Source organism: Aegilops tauschii, chromosome 6 (assembly GCF_002575655.3).
Source record: "Aegilops tauschii subsp. strangulata cultivar AL8/78 chromosome 6, Aet v6.0, whole genome shotgun sequence".
NCBI classification, from domain to species: domain Eukaryota; kingdom Viridiplantae; phylum Streptophyta; class Magnoliopsida; order Poales; family Poaceae; genus Aegilops; species Aegilops tauschii.
In genome coordinates, this window is record NC_053040.3 from 412,559,722 (window position 1) to 412,583,065 (window position 23,344).

The following is a 23,344-nucleotide window of genomic DNA, read 5'->3' on the forward strand; positions in this document are numbered from 1 at the left end:
CGGATCTGGGCAGCAACTAGCACATGCACGCGCAGATAACGTACACCGGCGACGGCGACGGCGACACCCGTGTAAATGCGGCGGGGGCATATATAGCCGGCGTGCTTGGACCATGGCGGGCTATATTACGTGCAACGTACCACGTACGGGGAACGGATCTGGAGGTCCCGCGCGCACGTACGACTACGTGGTTACGGTACGGCGTCGGGACGTTATGCTGGCTCGCCCGGCATGAACGATCTTATTCGCTCCCTAGCTTAGCTACCTCCTCCCCTGGTCCATGCATGCAGCATGCAGGACCGCGCGCGTCGCCCACGGCAAACAGGAAGAACGGATCTTGCCATCCATCACAGGCTCAGCCTATCAGGGCACAGTGCCCACGGCCGACCCTACTTGTCGCCTCCCTCCCCGGAACGAATAAGATCGTTCATGCATGTGATCGGCAGAGCTGCCTGCCATTGGGATTTGATTTGGCATTGGCCCGGAGCTTGACGAATGACGACGTAGGCAGTCGATCCAGTGAGTCGTGTCGGTTGATAACTTGATATGGTGCAACTTTTTCAACCGGCAATGTCTGATCGGTTGGGCTGGGTTGGTTAGGGTGGATAAACACTTTTACCCACGAGCTCCTGCTGGCCTCGCTAGCTTTTTCCCTCTTCTCGTTCTCGGGCACCGGAGGTCACGCTGGGGTGCTGCGATTTCTCAAGTATCGTGCCCATGTGTTGTACTACATGTGGTTGTGGCTGGATGAGACGAGCATCGTGACTTTGAAGTTTTTAACTTTGCTCGTATCCTGAAGTGAGTGAGTGAGTGTAGCTCAGATGGCTAGGTTTCTTACGATGCAACTAGCCCATCAGTGTTCAAGTCTTTGACTTGGCACTGGTGTCCACATTTTTTTGAATTTATTTTAAACTTTTCGGCGATGTTCATTCATTGTTGTTGTGTCGGTTCAATCAGAGATACTTATAGGGATAGAATGTGTGTTTATAGAAATGAGTGTATGTGGGCACATGCGTTGTACCGTGTTAAAAAAACTAACCTCTCGCTTTCAAGTTGTCCCGACCTGCCTTTCATGATTTCTTGAGAATGGCTCCATCGACCCGACTTAATTTCTCAGGTCCTTTTCCCATTTCACGACCACCTTGATCAATTATGTGGACCGATGGGACGCTAACAAGCTGACATGGTCCCATTAACCCTAACATACTAGGTAGCCATGACCCATGATGGCGATATCATTATCGATAATGGAAAGTCCGGGCTTTCATCACACGGTGCTTATGGAGTAATTAACGAACGACAAATCAAATCACGAGTGCGCCATCACTGCCAGTGCCAGCTTTGACCTAGCATATAGGCTTTTTACTTCCCTACTACGAGCGTGTCTTGAGCAGCACACAACCTCCATACCATACGCGGCGAAGCACGCATCGACAGCAACACGCGCACGAAGACGTACCCACCACAGTGCACACCCAGGGTCGCTTCCGATGCACACTAGCCAGCTTTTTTTAACACAGTATAGACGCAAGCGCTCATATATACATGCATACACTCACCCCTATGAACGCACAGACGCATATTCTATCCCTGTAGGCACCTTTGAGAGACTGAGCCGACATATTTACGAAGTCATTGCAGGCGCCTCGTAGCCGACGAGGACGTCTCCTCCCACTAAACACGCGTCGCCGAAATTTCTAAAATAGTACAGAATAAATACGAGCATCCAGGATTTAAACTCTGATAAACTGAAGATACCACAGTGCACCTAACCATCCAATCACAGATTGGTTCGGCTGCACACTAGCTAGCTAGCCGATCTTCCCGTTCCTTCCGACATCGTCAACACCAGACACACCACCACGGCCGTGACACCAACGCCTGTTTGGCACGGGTGAGCTCCCGGCCGCTGCAATAGCCCGGCCCTCTTGCGTTGAGAGGGACGACTCGACCGGTGCACCGCGTCGCTCTCCGACGCCCACCGGCAAAGCAACATGCGCGCCAAAAAGAGCCATGGCTGCCACATGACCGCCCTCGTTCACGCTCATTCATTGGCGATGGCAGTGGCGCCTCCTTTTCTTTTTTTTCCCTTCGAAAGGATGCTCACAGATGGGTTCGAACAGTGGTGTGAGTGCTACTGCTTGGCAGTGTGTGATGTGGTGCCGGTAGACGTGTTTGCCAAGTGCGAGCTCGACCTGCTGCTGGCTAGAGAGATCCACATCAATCGCTAGGTGGCTATGGTGGGGTGCGAAGACCACGGAACAGTGATCCCAGAAACGTGGTACCGATGACACTGACATTAGCATTAGGTGCATGCATGGTATAGCTGCATGCCGACGGAAAAGGCAACATGAGAGTGTTTATTCAAAGAGCCAATAATCATTCATTCCATAGAACCGCCTCACAACTAACGGAATTTTGATACTCCCTCCGATTCACTTTTATAAGATGTTTGGAAATTTTAATACGGACTACATAAGGACTAAAATGAGTGAATAAAGACACTAAAACGTGTCTATATAGAGTGCATTTGATTCAGAAAAAAAGTTACAATTAATATGGATAAGAGGAGTAACATCTATAAAAGTGAACAAATGGAGTATTAATTAAAGAGATACTATTAGTTAAGGGAAAATGCAAGACAACTCACAAATAAATTTAAAAGACTTCCAAAATTTGTAGGAATGTGTGGGACTACTTCTTACAAACAGCGTCGTTGAAAATTTACAATGTAAATGAATTGTACTACTAGTTCGTGCGAGGATGTCACGCGAGTATGTGTGTGTGGCTGCACACGGTATTGGTATATGCACCCAAAAATTCCATAGAAATCATGCAACAGATATTTTTTCTGAGGCAATGCAACATATATATTTAATATTATAGATATTGTGTGGTCTATCAAATCGAACTATCAATGTCATTTATGGCCCACATAAACAAAACATGGGCTATACACTAAGGGCCTCTTGATTCATAGCAAGGAAGGGTGGAAAACAACATAAAATGTGGTTTTGTTTGTTTGTGACACTATTCGCCCATTTTATTGAAAAGAATGTCATATGGTAAAGGGAGGAGAGTTTCATTTGGTTTGAGTTCTGAAGGAACAACAAAGGAATTGCAATCCACTCAACCCTCAACCACACATTGCTACGCACAAAGGCAAAATGCCACAGGTTTTAAAAAAATGCCATAGGTTTTTACACCATGTTCGACCTATTCATACGAACCAAACACCAAAACCTGGAAATTCTCGTGCTTTCACAATCATATACTTTGCACATGCAATCCTGTCCCATGTATGTGTTTTTCTTATTCTCATTCTTCGGAATATTCCAAACAAAAGAAGCACCTATGGGGTCCTTTTATTTAATGAAATTTTCATAGTTTCTTTTGGAGGATCTTGATCCCCAGGCCTTTTCCCCTATGTAGACTGTTTGAGTTGTAGGATTGGAATCCTTAGGAAAATTCCTAGGGATTGCTTAGGACTCTACTCTGAAAAGAATGTTTAACTACTCAAACCTCTTGTACATTTCTTTTATTTTCTCCACGACATTGAAAACTTTCTGATCCAAACTTCCGTGATCTTTTGGTCCTCTAGGATTTAAGGGGACATGCCGTTGTAATTATGTGTTTTTCCTGTAATGTGTTTTGAAAATCCTGCAAATCAAAGACCTGCGGCGCGACAGGCGGCACGACGGCGGAGTGTGCCTTGGCGCGACGGACAGCTCTGGTCGATCGGCGACGTGGGCTGCGGCAGCAAGGGCCGGTGGCTGCTGCTCTGCCTCCCCGCGGTGATGGCTATCGGCAACGGTGGATCTCTGGCCGTGGGCGGGCCCTCGGGTGCGGCAGTGGGTTGGAGCGGTGGGGAGGACGCGTCCCTCATGGCCCTAGTGATCTTCGCGCAAAGTCACCGTTCTACTTGCGATCAGTCCTCTTTGATTTCGCCATCGGCGAGTTCTGGACTTCTCCTTCCAAGGAAAACAAGGACTGGCGTATATGACGCTCTTTGGATACCTTGATTGGATTGAGCCGGTCGAGTACACCCGCAACATCAGCATAACTAGCTTCACCGGGGTATCGCGAAGCTCTGTTTTTGTTGACACCTCGGGACATGTCTGCACCAAGATCTCCAAGGGATCAACACATGCGGAGAATGCCATGGAATGATTGAAGGAACTGCAAGTGAAGAAGGCGTGGTCTTGGGTGTGATGAAGACTTTGGTTCACAGGCAGCCGTCTAGACTTGGCCTGCGGGATATGTTCTCGTCCAAACCGGGCACGAATTCCTATGAGCCTGGTGGTACAAGACTTCTAGTAGTGGACTCTGCAAGTGGGAGTGACAGCATTGGAGGATTTCTTTGTTGGTGGTGCTCCTTTGAGTATCGAGTCGTGATTTCCAGGGTGAAAACCCAAGGTCTGGCCTTTATTGGTTGTTCCTGGCAGTGACATTGTTGGAGGCATTGTTTTGGGAACACAGTCTTTTCTTGAGGGTGAAAACCTACGATCTTGTTGGAAATATGCCCTAGAGACAATAATAAAATGGTTATTATTATATTTCCTTGTTCATGATAATTGTCTATTGTTCATGCTATAACTGTATTAACCGGAAACCATAATACATGTGTGATTACATAGACCACAACATGTCCCTAGTGAGCCTCTAGTTGACTAGCTCGTTGATCAATAGATGGTTGTGGTTTCCTGACCATGGACATTAGATGTCATTGATAACGGGATCACATCATTAGGAGAATGATGTGATGGACAAGACCCAATCCTAAGCATAGCACAAGATCGTGTAGTTCGTTCGCTAGAGCTTTTCTAATGTCAGGTATCATTTCCTTAGACCATGAGATTGTGCAACTCCCGGATACCGTAGGAATGCTTTGGGTGTATCAAACGTCACAACGTAACTGGGTGACTATAAAGGTGCACTACAGGTATCTCCGAAAGTGTCTGTTGGGTTGGCACGAATCGAGACTGGGATTTGTCACTCCGTATGACGGAGAGGTATCTCTGGGCCCACTCGGTAATGCATCATCATAATGAGCTCAATGTGACTAAGGAGTTAGCCATGGTATCATGCGTTACGGAACGAGTAAAGAGACTTGCCGGTAACGAGATTGAACAAGGTATTGGGATACCGACGATCGAATCTCGGGCAAGTAACATACCGATAGACGAAGGAAATTGTATACGGGATTGATTGAATCCCCGAAATCGTGGTTCATCCGATGAGATCATCGTGGAACATGTGGGAGCCAATATGGGTATCCAGATCCCGCTATTGGTTATTGGACAGAGAGGTGTCTCGGTCATGTCTGCATGGTTCCCGAACCCGTAGGGCCTACACACTTAAGGTTCGGTGACACTAGAGTTGTTATGAGAAATAGTATGTGGTTACCAAAGGTTGTTCGGAGTCCCGGATGAGATCCCAGACATGACGAGGAACTCCGGAATGGTCCGGAGGTTAAGATCGATATATTGAACGAAGGGTATTGGAGTCCGGAATTGTTCCGGGGGTACCGGGTGACGACCAGCGTGTCCGAAAGGGGTTTCGGAGGCCCCGGCAAGCGTTGGGGGGCCTTATGGGCCAAGGGGAGGGGGCACATCAGCCCACTAAGGGGCTGAGCGCCCCTCCCACCCCATCTCACGTAACCTGGAGAGGTGGGGGCGCCTCCCCTAGGGCAGCCGCCCCTCCCGGCTTGGGGGGCAAGTTTCCTAGGGGTGGGGTGTGCCCAAACCCATCTAGGGTTTCCCCTGTGGCCGCCGCCCCTCCCCTAGGGAAACCCTGAAGGAAATATGCCCTAGAGGCAATAATAAAGTTATTATTTATTTCCTTATTTCATGATAAATGTTTATTATTCATGCTAGAATTGTATTAACCGGAAACATAATACTTGTGTGAATACATAGACAAACAGAGTGTCACTAGTATGCCTCTACTTGACTAGCTCGTTGATCAAAGATGGTTATGTTTCCTAGCCATATACATGAGTTGTCATTTGATTAACGGGATCACATTATTAGGAGAATGATGTGATTGACTTGACCCATTTCGTTAGCTTAGCACTTGATCGTTTAGTATGTTGCTATTGCTTTCTTCATGACTTATACATGTTCCTATGACTATGAGATTATGCAACTCCCATTTACCGGAGGAACACTTTGTGTGCTACCAAATGTCACAACGTAACTGGGTGATTATAAAGGTGCTCTACAGGTGTCTCCGAAGGTACTTGTTGGGTTGGCGTATTTCGAGATTAGGATTTGTCACTCCGATTGTCGGAGAGGTATCTCTGGGCCCTCTCGGTAATGCACATCACTTAAGCCTTGCAAGCATTGCAACTAAAGAGTTTGCTGCAAGATGATGTATTACCGAACGAGTAAAGGGACTTGCCGGTAACGAGATTGAACTAGGTATTGAGATACCGACGATCGAATCTCGGGCAAGTAACATACCGATGACAAAGGGAACAACGTATGTTGTTATGCGGTCTGACCGATAAAGATCTTCGTAGAATATGTGGGAGCCAATATGAGCATCCAGGTTCCGCTATTGGTTATTGACCGGAGACGTGTCTCGGTCATGTCTACATAGTTCTCGAACCCGTAGGGTCCGCACGCTTAACGTTACGATGACAGTTATATTATGAGTTTATATGTTTTGATGTACCGAAGGTTGTTCGGAGTCCCGAATGTGATCACGGACATGACGAGGAGTCTCGAAATGGTCGAGACATAAAGATTGATATATTGGACGACTATATTTGGACACCGGAAGTGTTCCGGGTGATTTCGGAGAAAACCGGAGTGCCGGAGGGTTACCGGAACCCCCCCGGGAGAAGTAATGGGCCTTATGGGCCTTAGTGGAGAGAGAGAGGGGCAGCCAGGAGGGGCCGCGCGCCCCCTCCCCCTCTAGTCCGAATTGGACTAGGAGAGGGGGGGGCGCCCCCCTTTCCTTCTCCCTCTCCCCCTTCCTTTCCCCCTCCTAGTAGGAGTAGGAAAGAGGGGAGTCCTACTCCTACTAGGAGGAGGACTCCTCCTCCTGGCGCGCCAACAAGGGTCGGCCAGCCTCCCCCTTGCTCCTTTATATACGGGGGCAGGGGCACCCCATAGACACAACAATTGATCTATTGATCTCTTAGCCGTGTGCGGTACCCACTCCACCATATTACACCTCGATAATATCGTAGCGGTGCTTAGGCGAAGCCCTGCGTCGGTAGAACATCATCATCGTCACCACACCGTCGTGCTGACGAAACTCTCCCTCAACACTCGGCTGGATCGGAATTCGAGGGACGTCATCGAGCTGAACGTGTGCTGAACCCGGAGGTGCCGTACGTTCGGTACTTGATTGGTCGGATCGTGAAGACGTACGACTACATCAACCGCGTTGTGTTAACGCTTCCGCTTTCGGTCTACGAGGGTACGTGGACAACACTCTCTCCTCTCGTTGCTACGCATCACCATGATCTTGCGTGTTCGTAGGAAATTTTTTGAAATTACTACGTTCCCCAACAAACCCTAGGGCGCCTCCTCCTCCTCTCTTTCCCCTATATATTGTGAGGGAGAGAGAGGGCAGCCGCACCCTTCTCCTGGCGCAGCCCTCTCCTTCTCCAACTCCTCCTCCTACTCCGTAGTGCTTAGCGAAGCTCTGCCGGAGAACCACGAGCTCCATCGCCACCACGCCGTCGTGCTGCTAGAGTTCTCCCTCAACTTCTCCTCTCCCCTTGCTGGATCAAGAAGGAGGAGACGTCCCCGGGCTGTACGTGTGTTGAACGCGGAGGCGCCATCCATTCGGTGCTAGATCGGATCTTCCGCGATTTGAATCGCCGCGAGTACGACTCCATCAACCGCGTTCTTGTAACGCTTCCGCTTAGCGATCTTCAAGGGTATGAAGATGCACACTCTCTCTCTCATTGCTAGCATCTCATAGATTGATCTTGGTGAGACGTAGGAATTTTTTTGAATTATTGCTACGTTCCCCAGCAGTGGCATCATGAGCTAGGTCTATGCGTAGATTCTATGCACGAGTAGAACACAAGTAGTTGTGGGCGATGATTTGTTCAATTTGCTTACTGTTACTAGTCTTATCTTGATTCGGCGGCATTGTGGGATGAAGCGGCCCGGACCGACCTTACACGTACGCTTACGTGAGACAGGTTCCACCAACAGACATACACTTGTTGCATAAGGTGGCTAGAGGGTGTCTGTCTCTCCCACTTTAGTCGGATCGGATACGATGAAGAGGGTCCTTATGAAGGGTAAATAGCAATTGGCATATCACCGTTGTGGCTTTTGCGTAGGTAAAAAACGTTCTTGCTAGAAACCCATAGCAGCCACGTAAAACATGCAACAACAATTAGAGGACGTCTAACTTGTTTTTGCAGGGTATGCTATGTGATGTGATATGGCCAAAAGGATGTGATGAACTATATATGTGATGTATGAGATTGATCATGTTCTTGTAATAGGAATCACGACTTGCATGTCGATGAGTATGACAACCGGCAGGAGCCATAGGAGTTGTCTTAATTTATTTTATGACCTGCGAGTCAATATAAACGCCATGTAATTACTTTACTTTATTGCTAACCGTTTGTCATAGTAGTAGAAGTAATAGTTGGTGAGACAACTTCATGAAGACACGATGATGGAGACCAGGATGATGGAGATCATGGTGTCATGCCGATGACGATGGTGATCATGCCGCGCCTCGAAGATGGATATCAAAGGCGCAAGATGATATTGGCCATATCATGTCACTTTATGAATTGCATGTGATGTTTATCATGTTTGCATCTTATTTGCTTAGAACGACGGTAGCATAAATAAGATGATCCCTCCCTAAAATTTCAAGATATGTGTTACCCCTAACTGTGCACCGTCGCGAAGGATCGTTGTTTCGAAGCACCACGTGATGGTCGGGTGTGATAGATTCTAACATTCGCATACAACGGGTGTAAGCCAGATTTACACATGCGAAATACTTAGGTTGACTTGACGAGCCTAGCATGTACAGACATGGCCTCGGAACACAAGAGACCGAAAGGTCGAACATGAGTCGTATAGTAGATGCGATCAACATGGAGATGTTCACCGTTGATGACTAGTCCGTCTCACGTGATGATCGGACACGGCCTAGTCGATTCAGATCATGTATCACTTAGAAGACTAGAGGGATGTCTATCTGAGTGGGAGTTCATTAAATAATTTGATTAGATGAACTTAGTCCAAAATTGTCTTTGCAAATTATGTTGTAGATCAATGGCTCGCGCTTTAGCTCCCTGTTTTAATACGTTCCTAGAGAAAGACTAAGTTGACAGATATTGTAAGCAATTGTGCGGACTAGGGCCATAGTCTGAGGATTGTCCTCACTGCTACATAGAAGGCTTCTGTCCTTGATGCACCGCTCGGTGCGCCAACCCCTCTAGTGTCGTCTGTGGATGTTGTGAACATCTGGCAGACACGTTCTGATGACTACTTGATAGTTTAGTGCGCCATGCTTTACGACTTAGAATCGGGGATCCAAAGGCGTTTTGAACGCCATGGAACATATGAGATGTTCCAAGAGCTGAAATTGATATTTCAGGCTCATGCCTGTGTTGAGAGGTTGAGACCTCTGACAAGACCTTTGCCGACAAGATGGAGGAGAATAGCTCAACCAATGAGCATGTACTCAAAATGTCTAGGTGCTTCAATCGCTTGAATCGAATGGGAGTTAATCTTCCAGATAAGGGAGTGATTGACAGAATTCTCCAATCACTATCACCAAGCTACTAAAGCTTCGTGATGAACTATAACATGTAAGGGAAGATGATCCCGGAGCTATTCATCGAGCTTAAGGCCGTGAAGGTAGAAATCAAGAAGGAGCATCAAGTGTTGATGGTTAACAAGACCACTAGTTTCAAGAAGGGAAATGGCAAGAAGGGAAACTTCATGAATGGCAAGCCATTTTCCACTCCAGTGAAGAAACCCAAGAACCCAAACCCGAGCCGAAGTGCTTCTTTAGGGGAACGGTCACTGGTAGCGGAACTGCCTCAAATACTTGGTAGATAAGAAGACTGGCAACTTCAACAAAAGTATATTTGATATATATGTTATTGATGTGTACATTACTAGTACTCCTAGTAGCACCTGGGTATTAGATACCGGTTCGGTTGCTAAGATGGTAACTCGAAACAAAAGCTACGGAAGAAACGGAGACTAGCTAAGGGCGAGGTGACGATGTATGTTGGAAGTGTTTCCAAGGTTGATGTGATCACCATCGCACGCTCCCTCTACCTTCGAGATTAGTGTTGAACCTAGATAAATGTTGTTTGCATTGGTGTTTGCGTTGAGCATGAACATGATTAGATCATGTTTGTTGCAATACAATTATTCATTTAAGTCACAGAATAATGGTTATTCTGTTTACATGAATAATACCGTCTATGGTCATGCACCCAATGTGAATGGTTTATTGAATCTCGGTCGTAGTGATACACATGTTCATAACATTGATGCCAAAAGATGTAGAGTTGATAATGATAGTACCACTTTCTTGTGGCACTGCCGCTTAGGTCATATTGGTGTAAAGCGCATGAAGAACCTCCATGCCGATGGACTTTTGAAGTCACTTGATTTTGAATCACTTGACACATGCGAACCATGCCTCGTTGGCAAGATGTCTAAAACCCTGTTTTTGGAACAATGGAACATGCAAGTGACTTGTTGGAAATCATACATGATGATGTATGCGGTCCGATGAGTGTTGACGCGTGCGGTGGATATCGCTATTTTCTCACCTTCACCGATGAATTGAGTAGATATGGGTGTGTTTACTTAATGAAGCATAAGTCTGAAACGTTTGAAAAGTTCAAGCAATTTCAGGGTGAAGTTGAGAATCATCGTAACAAGAAGATCAAGTTCCTACGATATGATCAAGGGGAGAGTATCTGAGTTATGAGTTTGGCAATCACTTAAGACAAGGTGGAATCGTTTCACAGTTGACGCCACCTGGAACACCATAGCGTAATGCTGTGTCCGAACGTCGTAATCGCGCCCTATTGGATATGGTGCGATCTATGATGTCTCTTACCGATCTACCGCTATCATTTTGGGGTTATGCATTAGAGACAATTACATTCACTTTAAATAGGGCACCATCTGAGTCCGTGGAGACGACACCGTATGAACTATGGTTTGGCAAGAAACCTAAGTTCTTGTTTCTTAAGGTTTGGGGCTACGATGCTTATGTCGATAGGCTTCGGCGAGAAAAGCTCGAACCCAAAGCGGAAAATTGTGTCTCCATAGAATACCCAAAAAAGACAATTGGGTATACCTTCTATCTCAGATCTGAGGGCAAAGTGTTTTTCGCTAGGAACAGGTCCTTTCTCGAGAAAGAGTTTCTCTCGAAAGAATTGAGTGGGAGGAAGATAGAACTTGATGAGGTAGTTGAACCTTTACGTCAACCAAGGAGTAGCGCAACACAAAAAGATGTTTCTGTGGCACCTACCTCAGTTGAAGAGAAAGCTAATGATGATGATCATGGAGCTTCAGATCAAGTTACTATCGAACCTCGTAGGTCGACAAGGGTGTGTACAACTTCTGAGTGGTAACCTTGTCTTAAAGGTCATGTTGTTGGACAACGATGAACCTATGAGCCATGGAGAAGCGATGGTGGGCCTAGATTCCAACAAATGGCTGGAAGCCATGAAATCCGAGATAGGATCCATGTATGAGAACAAAGTATGGACTTTGGTGGACTTGCCCGATGATCGGCAAGCCATTGAGAATAAATGGATCTCTAAGAAGAAGACAGACGCTAATGGTAATGTCACCATTTATGAAGCTCGACTTGTCTCAAAAAGGTCTCTGACAAGTTCAAGGAGTTGACTGTGATGAGACTCTCTCAATCACAGCGAAGCTAAAGTCTGTTAGCAGTTGCTGCATTTTTCATTTATGAAATCTGGCAGATGGATGTCAAAACAAAGTTTCCTTGACGGTTTCCGTGAAGAAAGGCTGTATGTGATACAACCAGAAGGTTTTGTCAATCCTAAGGATGCTAAAAGGTATGCAAACTCCAGGGATCCTTCTATGGACCGGAGCAAGCATCTCGGAGTTGGAACATACGCTTTGATGAGGTGATCAAAGTTTTTGGGTTTATACAAAGTTTGCAAGAAACTTGTATTTGCAAGAAAGTGAGTGGGAGAACTACAACATTTTTGATAAGTATATGTGGATGACATATTGTTGATCGGAAATGATTTTCTGGAAAGCATGAAGGGTTGTTTGAATGAAGTTTTTCAAAGGAAGACATGGGTAAACTGCTTACATATTGGGTATCAAGATCTATAGAGATAGATCAAGACGCCTGATAAGACTTTCACAGAGCACATACCTTGACATGATTTTGAAGGAGTTCAAAATGGATCAGTCAAAGAAGGAGTTCTTGCCTGAGTTGTAAGGTGTGAAATTAAGACTTGAGGCTCGACCACGGCAGAAGAAAGAGAAAGGACGAAGGTCGTCCCCTATGCCTTAGCCATAGGCTCTATCCGATATGCCATGCTGTGTACTGCACCTGATATGTGCCTTGCCACGAGTCTGGCAAGGGGGTACAAAAGTGATCCAGGAATGGATCATTAGACAACGGTCAAAATTGTCCTTAGAGGAATAAGGAAATGTTTCTCGGTTTTGGAGGTGATAAAGAGTTCGGCGTAAAGGGTTACGTCAATGCAAGCTTTAACACCTATCCGGATGACTCTGAGTAGCAAACCGGATACGTATAGTGGGGCAACCATTTGGGATAGCTCCAAGTGGAGCGTGGAAGCAGCATCTACGATATAACATAGAGATTTGCGAAGTACATACAGATCTGAATGTTGCAGACCCGTTGACTAAAACCTCTCTCACAAGCATAACATGATGAAACCCCGTAACTCATTGAGTCTTAATCACATGGTGATGTGAACTAGATTATTGACTCTAGTAAAATCTTTGGGTGTTAGTCACATGGCGATGTGAACTATGGGTGTTCGATTCATCACAGTGTAACTAGATTATTGACTCTAGTGCAAGTGGGAGACTGTTGGAAATATGCCCTAGAGACAATAATAAAATGGTTATTATTATATTTCCTTGTTCATGATAATTGTCTATTGTTCATGCTATAACTGTATTAACCGGAAACCATAATACATGTGTGATTACATAGACCACAACATGTCCCTAGTGAGCCTCTAGTTGACTAGCTCGTTGATCAATAGATGGTTGTGGTTTCCTGACCATGAACATTAGATGTCATTGATAACGGGATCACATCGTTAGGAGAATGATGTGATGGACAAGACCCAATCCTAAGCATAGCACAAGATCGTGTAGTTCATTCGCTAGAGCTTTTCTAATGTCAAGTATCATTTCCTTAGACCATGAGATTGTGCAACTCCCGGATACTGTAGGAATGCTTTGGGTGTATCAAACGTCACAACATAACTGGGTAACTATAAAGGTGCACTACAGGTATCTTCGAAAGTGTCTGTTGGGTTGGCACGAATCGAGACTGGGATTTGTCACTCTGTATGACGGAGAGGTATCTCTGGGCCCACTCGGTAATGCATCATCATAATGAGCTCAATGTGACTAAGGAGTTAGCCACGGGATCATGCGTTACGGAACGAGTAAAGAGACTTGCCGATAACGAGATTGAACAAGGTATTGGGATACCGACGATCGAATCTCGGGCAAGTAACATACCGATAGACAAAGGGAATTGTATACGGGATTGATTGAATCCCGACATCGTGGTTCATCCGATGAGATCATCGTGGATCATGTGGGAGACAATATGGGTATCCAGATCCCGCTATTGGTTATTGGACGGAGAGGTGTCTCGGTCATGTCTGCATGGTTCCCGAACCCGTAGGGTCTACACGCTTAAGGTTCGGTGACGCTAGAGTTGTTATGGAAAATAGTATGTGGTTACCAAAGGTTGTTCGGAGTCCTGGATGAGATCCCAGACGTGACGAGGAACTCCGGAATGGTCTGGAGGTGAAGATCGATATATTGGACGAAGGGTATTGGAGTCCGGAATTGTTCCGGGGGTACCGGGTGACGACCAGCGTGTCCGAAAGGGGTTTCGGAGGCCCTGACAAGCGTTGGGGGGCCTTATGGGACAAGGGGAGGGGCACATCAGCCCACTAAGGGGCTGAGCGCCCCTCCCACCCCATCTCACGTAACCTGGAGAGGTGGGGGCAAGTTTCCTAGGGGTGGGGTGCGCCCAAACCCATCCAGGGTTTCCCCTGTGGCCGCCGCCCCTCCCCTAGGGAAACCCTAGGGCGCCTCCTCCTCCCCTCTTTCCCCTATATATTGTGAGGGAGAGAGAGGGCAGCCGCACCCTTCTCCTGGCGCAGCCCTCTCCTCCTCCAACTCCTCCTCCTACTCCGTAGTGCTTAGCGAAGCTCTGCCGGAGAACCACGAGCTCCATCGCCACCACGCCGTCGTGCTGCTAGAGTTCTCCCTCAACTTCTCCTCTCCCCTTGCTGGATCAAGAAGGAGGAGACGTCCCGGGCTGTACGTGTGTTGAACGCGGAGGCGCCATCCGTTCGGGGCTAGATCGGATCTTCCGCGATTTGAATCGCCGCGAGTACGACTCCATCAACCGCGTTCTTGTAACGCTTCCGCTTAGCGATGTTCAAGGGTATGAAGATGCACTCTCTCTCTCATTGCTAGCATCTCATAGATTGATCTTGGTGGCATGTAGGATTTTTTTTGAATTATTGGTACATTCCCCAAAAGATCTTTAATCGGGCAACGACAACGCTTGTGCATTGTTTTCTTCTTGGAGGCGTTGCTTTTGGAAAACCTTCTTTGTAGTCCGGATGTTGTCTTTGGTGGTGGTTAGAGTGTTGCTATTGCGGATGATCGATCACCTTAGCAGTTTTTTCTTTTCTTTTTTTCTCCTGTTTTATTATTTCTAGCTGTGTGCATCGTGATGTTTTTAGACATCTTGTTGATGCAGATGCTGAGTATAATTGATATGTACTTAATATTAATATATTTCTCTTTTTCAAAAAAAAAAGATTAGAGTGTACTTCCTCTGTAAAGAAATATAAGAGCGTTTAGATCACTACTTTAGTGAAGTGATCCAAACGCTCTTATATTTCTTTACATAGGAAGTACTAATATTTAGTTTTGTTTTTGTTTGTTCTGATGTTCATGTGCGATCTCCCCCTACCTTAAACCTTGAGATTCCAATATCTTCCCCTCCTCCTCTGCTGACCAGTAACCACCTCGATGGCTTGATTAGCTCAACGGTTAATTAGCCCGGCTTTTTAGCTGCTAATCACTCGGAAAAGCCGACGCTTTAAATCCCCCCGAGCACCTCCCCCCTCACCCTCTCCGCTATTCAAACACGCCGCCCTCGCTCGAGCAAGACAACAAACCCCACGCGAAGCAAAGCAAAAGCGAAGCAGAGCGCCCCAACCCGAGCCCCGACACCGCGAGCGGCTAGGGTTCCCCGCCGGACGGCATTGCGGCCACCGGCGGACCCGGGGGGCGCGCGATTTGGATGGTGGGCTGAGGCGCCGGGGCCCAGATCTGAGATGGCAGACGGCGGCGGCGGCGGCGAGGAGGGGAATGCGTCGGCGCACAGGGGCTCCTCGCGCAGGCGCGGCGCGGCGCAGGTGGGCCTGGACGCCGACGAGCTCCTCACGCTGATGCACGGCTCGGATCCCGTCAAGGTCGAGCTCAACCGGCTCGAGAACGAAGTCAGGGGTGAGTTGGTTCCCCTGCCTGGCTCGCCGTTGCTCTGGTTCCCGCTCGTGTTCGGTGGATTGCCGCTGCCCTTTCGAATCTGACGGCGGAATGGTTGGTGTTTTTGGTGTGGTTTCAGATAAGGATAGGGAGCTGGGCGAGGCGCAGGCGGAGATTAAGGCGCTGCGCCTGTCGGAGAGGGCGCGGGAGAAGGCCGTCGAGGAGGTAAATCCCCAAGCTTGCTTCTGATTCTTGTCTTGTTTTTCTACGACCATTTTTTCCACTTTCGAGCTTGGAATAGTGTCGGTGCAAGAGAATTTATAGCCAAATAGGAGATTTTGGGGGCATATTTGCTCGATGCGGAGGTGATTTTGGCCGAGTGTCAGGGCCAAGATAACAATCTTCCCCTTGTTTTTTGCTGGACATTATTTTGTGGGATTCATGGATGCGGACGGTTTTTCTATCCATTGCGGCATACTGAAACTCTGAAAGTTCAACATAAGCTTAATGTTTTACTCAACATGTTTATTTCTTGCTAGGCTGTGTTTTTTACTTTCTTTCTTTTTGGCTGATCTTATACTCTGGTTGTCTTGTTCATTGGGAGAGGTACTAGTGAATCAGAGATTCAGAGTGTTATGACCGTTCATGCAGGGCTATGAAGTCCCTGTCTTTTGCAGTAGTTTTTCAAGATATGTTTGAGCTAAACCAACTTGAAGAATGTGTCAGGTCGCCAGGATGGCAAGAGCTAAATAAAGTTGCCCCTGTCTTAGTTCATAGAATTGATTCCCATTACGCTTGTTCTGAAGCTGTACTTTTGCAAGTGCTAACGTCTGTGGCACTCAAAGCTATTTTGATGCCGAGTGCTAATAGATATTTTGATGTTCAGTACGTCAGTCCTGGTTGTAATTTATCTGGTGTGTAGTTTGCATGTTTGTTGAGCCTGCTCAGTGCCCACTCAGATTTCTTAGTATGCACAAGGGGTGAATATGATGTACAAATTGCTCTCTATTTGATGAGCAAACTGCAATAACCAATACTTGGAGGTATCAAGGATTCAACCTTAATTCCTTGACCCAATTTTCAGGATTCCTTAGGTGCTGCCACAACATAAATGTCCTGTCAGTGGAATTTAACTTCATCTTATTATTGGCATAATGGCAGAGGAAATCTCACAATGTTACAGTCTTTAAAAAATATATCATTTTGAAAACATGGATTTGAATATAAATTTTGATCGGAGGCGTGTGAATTCATAAACGCTAATTGTTTGAATTTTTAGTTTTTTAAGATTTAATAAAGAAAAAAAAATGAAAATTACATGATTTCACCTAAATGATGGTTGATTTGGAGTAGGCTTATATGTTGCCTATTATAATTTAGGTAATTTTAAATCTTCAAGATGCTTGGATATTTAGTTAAAATAAATGTTTTTTTTGCCAAAAATGGTATGTTGTTTTCTTACAGTTAATTTTGAAAATTTGGACACATTTTATCATAACTTTAGAAGTATTGAACAGCTACAAATTTTGTAAGAACTACAGAAAATTTGGCTGCTAGCTTGAGGATCCCACGTGACAGATATGTATATCTTCCAGACTCCGTTTCATACAAACGAACTGATGGATGTGAGGTGTATTGAAATGTTTATGTAGAATTTCTTTGGAATGTAAACTTAAATGTGTACTTATATGATTTGTTATGAAATTTACTTGTTCTTTTAAGGTCCTTGATTCCTTTTTCCCCCTTTGCAACTCAACTTGTAGGCTTCTGAACAAATATGTATCCTATCCTAACATGCTTTTTAAATTGCCAAACGAAGTAGCTCCTGGAAAATTGAGCGACCCAAGTTGTGTTGTTCAGATCAACTAAAGATCCTTTAACTGGGCCTTTTTTTCAGTTAGATATTGGTTGATCTTTAGTGCATCTCTGGTTGCTGTGTTTGCTTTAATGATGTGTCTGCCTTTTCTGTACCTTTTGGTCATGTTAGTGCTGTGTATTCTATTGCCCCTGCATTTGGTCAACTGAGTCTGACTGTTTCTTCATAAATGAAGTAACTGGGTATGCTAAAGACCAGAAGTAAAATTTGAATCTGATTTGCGAAGGTTAGAATCTGTATCTGCTGAAGGTGATTGTGCCATTTTGTATGGCAGTATGAGATACCTAGGCATGAGCAAGGAATGACATGTTGAGTAAAGCTTGTTTGTTTTGATATGTCAGATACTTCTTATTTATCAAATGAAAGTTATCTTACTATGCTCATTTTTATTGGATAGTAAGCTATCTCTGTGGCCCCCTTTTGACTATTTCTGATTGAAGTGTCCCTCAGGGAAATTTTAACCCAGTACTTAAAGTCACTAAGTTTTGTTAAGATGACCTGACACACATACCAACACTAGCATCAATGCATATGTTACTTTTGCTTGTTGTCATAATGCAAATTGGAATGTTCCCTTGAACAGAACTAGGGAAAACCAAGCAAAAACATTTCAAGTTTTAAAGATCAATGTTTGTTCTCCGTTTGTCAACATGATTGCTGATTTGTTACATTGCGATGACAGCTCACTGATGAATTGGAGAAGCTGGATGAGAAGCTCAAGTTGACAGAGTCTCTCCTCGATAGCAAAGTATATTCCCAACCTCTTTTAGCCCCCCTCCCCTCCCGAGCGCTCCCTCATAAGCATTTGTTCTATTTTTGCAGAATCTAGAACTGAAAAAAACAAATGATGAGAAAAAAGCAGCTATGGCAGCCCAGTTTGCAGCAGAAGCAACACTGCGTAGAGTACATGCAGCCCAAAAGGATGATGATATGCCACCTATTGAAGCCATTCTTGCACCACTTGAAGCTGAGTTAAAGCTTGCTCGGCAAGAGGTATGTGTGTTATCCACATCTTAACTCTCTTGTAGACTGATGAAATTGTCATATTTTTATCCTACTTTGCACCCAGCATATCCACGGATCCAAGCCCTTGTGTCCACTGGATGCATGTTTGGTATATAATTGACAAAAGCTTAACTTGATTCTTTTTAGATTGCAAAGCTCCAAGAGGACAACAGAGCATTAGATCGTTTGACAAAGCAAAAGGAGGCAGCACTGCTAGAGGCAGAAAGGACTGTACAAACTGCATTAGCAAAAGCTGCTATGGTTGATGACATGCAAAACAAGAACCAAGATCTGATGAAGCAAATTGAGATCTGCCAGGTATGAGATATCTTGTATTTTCCAAGCTTGTTGGGAGAAAACAACTCTGTCAAGTTATTCAAATATAGCTGCTCAAGTGGTTTCATCCCTGATTGCAGGAAGAAAATAAGATTTTGGATAGGTTGCACCGCCAAAAAGTTGCGGAAGTCGAAAAGCTTAGTCAAACAGTCAGAGAGCTTGAAGAGGCTGTCCTTGCTGGTGGTGCAGCTGCTAATGCTGTTAGAGATTACCAGCGGAAAGTCCAGGAAATGAATGTAACATACTAGCATTCAACTGTTGTATTTTCTTTGAATCCTCATTGATTATTTACGCAAAAAGATGACCCATGCTATTTTGTGATCATGACACACCAGGAAGAAAGAAAAGTTCTTGACCGTGAACTTGCTCGAACAAAAGTTACAGCAAACAGGGTTGCTGTTGTAGTTGCAAATGAGTGGAAAGATGGCAATGACAAAGTAATGCCTGTTAAACAGTGGCTTGAAGAGCGCAGATTTCTGCAGGTAAGATGATTAAAGCTTTCTTTGTTCACTGAGATACCCCGGGTGTTGCTGCGGAGTTGGACATATAGAGTATTAATTCAGTCCTTACGATCTAAACTATGTGTGTCATTTCTGCATAAGCAAAAATGAATCTTAACATGAAAAGTTGTGCATGTCACATTAAATGCAATGTGATTCTAAACCCACTAAGAATGCACTAATCCATGTTGCATGGTAGAGGATTCTTATGCGTAGACCGGATGGATGCTAGTGGATCAAGCTAGCTAACCTAACGGCTACAACAATTTTGATGATGTGGAAGCAATGGCATTTAAAACCCATTGGAATGCACTAATGCATGTTGCACGGTAGAGGATTCTCATGCGTACATCGGACGGATGCTAGTGGATCAAGCTAGTAAATCTAAGGCTACAACAATTTTGATGATCTCGAAGCGCATGTTGAGATAATTAGAAGTAGTGGGTCTCACTCTCTGAGGCATACATGATTCAAGTTTCATGCAATGTTTTTTTCCCACCATATTCTGCAGGGTGAGATGCAGCAACTTCGTGACAAACTTGCTATTGCAGAGCGAACGGCTCGATCGGAAGCTCAAGTAAAGGTAAAGATGTCTGTCATGTTGAATTTGAGCTACACTTTAAGACAAGTTGATCTTTTGTTGAATAATTTCCTATATATTCTCCGGACTCAGGAAAAGTATCAGTGGCGCCTAAAAGTTCTAGAAGATGGATTGAGGGGGCCGCCAAGTGGTTCTAGCCGTCCTCCTACAGAAGGAAGGAATACAAGTAGTGGATCTTCCCGTCGTCTATCGCTAGGTGGAGCTGATAATATGTCCAAAGTCTCCCCGGTTGGTGCATTAATGAGGAGATCTCCATCTTTCAATTCTAGGCCCTCTCTTTCTACTGGCAGCAGCTTGGTCCTCAAGCACGCAAAAGGAACTTCAAGGTCTTTCGATGGTGGTACGAGGTCTTTAGACAGGGGAAAGGTCCTTGTGAATGGACCTCATTTACTCAATAGATCTACAGATGCTGTTGGGGACTGCGAGCCTACTGATAGCTGGAAGGCTAGTGGAGAAGAGAAAAATACTGAAACCACAAATAGTGATTCAACTGATATGGTCTCTGGCGTACTCTATGACATGCTGCAGAAGGAGGTGGTTTCATTGAGAAAGGCATGCCATGAGAAAGACCAAAGCCTAAAGGACAAGGATGATGCAATTGAGGTATGATGCTGGAGTTTCTGCTTATTGCATTTTGAGGAGACGCCGTGGTACAATGCTTTCTTACTTACCCCCTCATTTACAGATGTTAGCAAAGAAAGTAGACACCTTAACCAAAGCCATGGAAGTGGAGGCTAAAAAGATGAGGAGAGAGGTAGCTGCTATGGAGAAAGAAGTTTCTGCTATGCGCCTTGAGAAGGAACAAGAGAACAAGGCCAAGCGCCTTGGTAGTTTGAGAGGACCTGGCACAGTTTCTCAGGCACTTCCCGGAAGGTACGCCAAGAATGCCTTACATTTTGAGAACTTGATCTCTTAACATTTACCTCCAAGGCTCCAACACTGAATTTTTTGCTTAAACTTCAAGTTTGCCATCTGCCCGACAACTCCAAGTATTGTTAACTTGAATTACTCATCATGTTTCCATCAGTACTGCTTAATGACTTTAGGGACCACCTTAGCCTAGGATGGTTCCTCCATCATGGGATCCCACGATTTTTGTTGCGATAGCCCCGTCATATTTTTAGATGACTTGTACTTGTGAGGGATGAGATGGTGATGGGCCATCTGGTCCTGCTCAAACCAATCAAGTTCTATCTTAATGCATTAAATTGCTGCCCCCTGCATGGTTTCTGAGGAAAAAACAAGTGAGTTAGGTTCGGAGTTTGGATCAGATGTTTCATTCACCGTTTGGCTCCTCAAACCAAACCTTACAAAGTATCATTAGGTGGATTGAGATTTGCCTTTATTAGGCTCAACAAATAATGCCTTGTCTAACCATTTGCTTGCTTGTAAACAATGAACTTTTCCCCGTGGTAAGATTGAGCACTGACCCTCCTAGTCTTGCTGACATCATTTTCTTAAATATTACTCCCTCGGCTCGCAAATATAAGATGTTTTGGATATTTCCAATACGGACTACATACGGACTGAAATGAGTGAACAAGCACACTAAAACGTGTCTATATATATCCGATTCAGAAAAAAGTTAGAACATCTTATATTTGTGAACGGAGGGAGTAGTTGTTAATTGCTACTCCCTCCGGCTCCGTTCACTATTATAAGATGTTCTAACTTTTTTCTAAATCAAATATATGTAGACTCGTTTTAGTGTGTTTGTTCACTCATTTCAGTCCGTATGTAGTCCATATTGAAATATCTAAAACATCTTATAATGGTGAACGGAGGGAGTAGTAGTTATTGCAGACATTATCTGGCACAAAACTAGCATCAGGGCCTGTTTGGAGGAATAAAGCTTTGGTATTTAGTGTGAACTTGACTGAAATACCAAAAGTTTACCAAGAAACAGTACTCAGTACCATTCTTCAAAACAGCTAGAGTTTTACCTATAGTTTTTTAGTACTGTGTAGCCTATGCTTATTTTTGTTGCCCAGATATTATCGTTTCATTGAGACAAGCCTTACTAAATCCACCTTCCATTCTGTTGCTTCGTTGCAGAAGTGCACCACGTGGTGGGTTGGCGCGCAATGTCCAATAACGCATCGCACCTCTAACACCAGGCAGCATGGAATTCTTTGATAGGTTCTGTTTCCCTTCGTGTCCCCCAATTAATTTTGTGATTGAGATTAGCACAGATGACCCTCTGATACCTAGATTGGGGAAAAGAGTAGGCTTTGCATCATCTGACACCGACTTCGCTGTAATGTACTCCCTCCGTAAACTAATAAAAGAGCATTTAGAATACTAAAATAGTGATCTAAACGCTCTTATATTAGTTTACAGAGGGAGTAGTGGTGAAGGTGTAGTAAACCCTTCGGGTAAGGCTTGCTTAACCTTGCGGCACGCTCTCATTTTGTCAAGGCAGTGCGCGTTGTGGTTGTATAGGCTGGAGGAAGACCGACCCCGCGTCTTCGGGGATCTTCTCTTCTCCCCATCTGTAATTTTTTAGCTAGTGTGGTTTCTTTTTGCTTGTCCGGGTTGTGGTTTGTGAATATCATTTGTACCCTGCTGTGGTCGCCCTCTGTACCATTCGTTCGTTTGTTGTTGCTGGGCTGGAGTTGGTTTTTGGAATCAAAGGTGTCTTGCTTGAGGAGCTGAATCAAAGGTGTCACTAGCATGATACCGCTAGTGATCTGCTCGAGTACCCAGGTCCAGCCAGTGAGGCTCGAGTGGAGTTTTTCCCCGCTGGAATCTTTAGTGGACCTGGCTGCGTCGCTTTGCTTGCGTGGATTGTTGTTCGGCCGTTTTCGTTGTCGACCTTCCATTCGTCGAGTGACATGCCCTCTCATCATATTCGATTCTTTGGCTGGTAGAGACCATGATTTCACGTCCAAGTGCCGAATCCCTTCTAGTTAGGGCATCTCAAATGCGGATCAGCACCAGTAAATGCCTAGGGCTGCCGGGATGTTTTTAGCTATCTAACACGGATCACCAAATCGGCCTTTGTCTGGTTTGAAATCCTGCATCCAGGCCCCAAATCGAAGGGCGCTCTGGGGAGTTCGTATGTCTGCCACGTTAGACTCCAACATCCATGTCACACCCAAAGCTTGCACGTTTTCATAGTCTTACCCTCCTCTTCTGCTCTCTATCTCGCGCTCCCAAGCCGTCACCATAGCCCCCTCACCCCCCCCCATGCCGCGTAGGCCTCTTGCCTTGGTGGACACTGACGTTGTACTACCCTCTGCCTATGCGGATGCCGTCCACAGCGGTCACCAACAGGTGTTTGGCAAAA

General features: G+C 45.3%; 1 protein-coding gene across 1 annotated transcript; it reads left to right on the top strand.

Moving 5' to 3' along the window:
- The first annotated feature begins 15,364 nt into the window (after window positions 1-15,364).
- On the top strand, window positions 15,365-22,688 carry LOC109755584 (microtubule-associated protein 70-2). The gene is made up of 11 exons (XM_020314479.4): window positions 15,365-15,758; window positions 15,877-15,962; window positions 18,296-18,361; window positions 18,436-18,606; window positions 18,766-18,936; window positions 19,035-19,190; window positions 19,290-19,436; window positions 19,966-20,037; window positions 20,128-20,658; window positions 20,741-20,928; window positions 22,111-22,688. The coding sequence occupies exons 1-11, from the start codon at window positions 15,587-15,589 to the stop codon at window positions 22,148-22,150; spliced, it is 1,800 nt and encodes a 599-aa protein (XP_020170068.1). The 5' UTR covers window positions 15,365-15,586; the 3' UTR covers window positions 22,151-22,688.
- Window positions 22,689-23,344: the final 656 nt, after the last annotated feature.

Excerpts from the sequence above, each read along its gene's own strand:
- LOC109755584 (XM_020314479.4), top strand. The coding sequence starts at position 15,587 with ATGGCAGACGGCGGCGGCGGCGGCGAGGAGGGGAATGCGTCGGCGCAC. Across the intron at positions 15,759-15,876 it reads GCTCGAGAACGAAGTCAGGG|ATAAGGATAGGGAGCTGGGC; the intron begins GTGAGTTGGTTC and ends GTGTGGTTTCAG. Across the intron at positions 19,437-19,965 it reads AAGAGCGCAGATTTCTGCAG|GGTGAGATGCAGCAACTTCG; the intron begins GTAAGATGATTA and ends CATATTCTGCAG.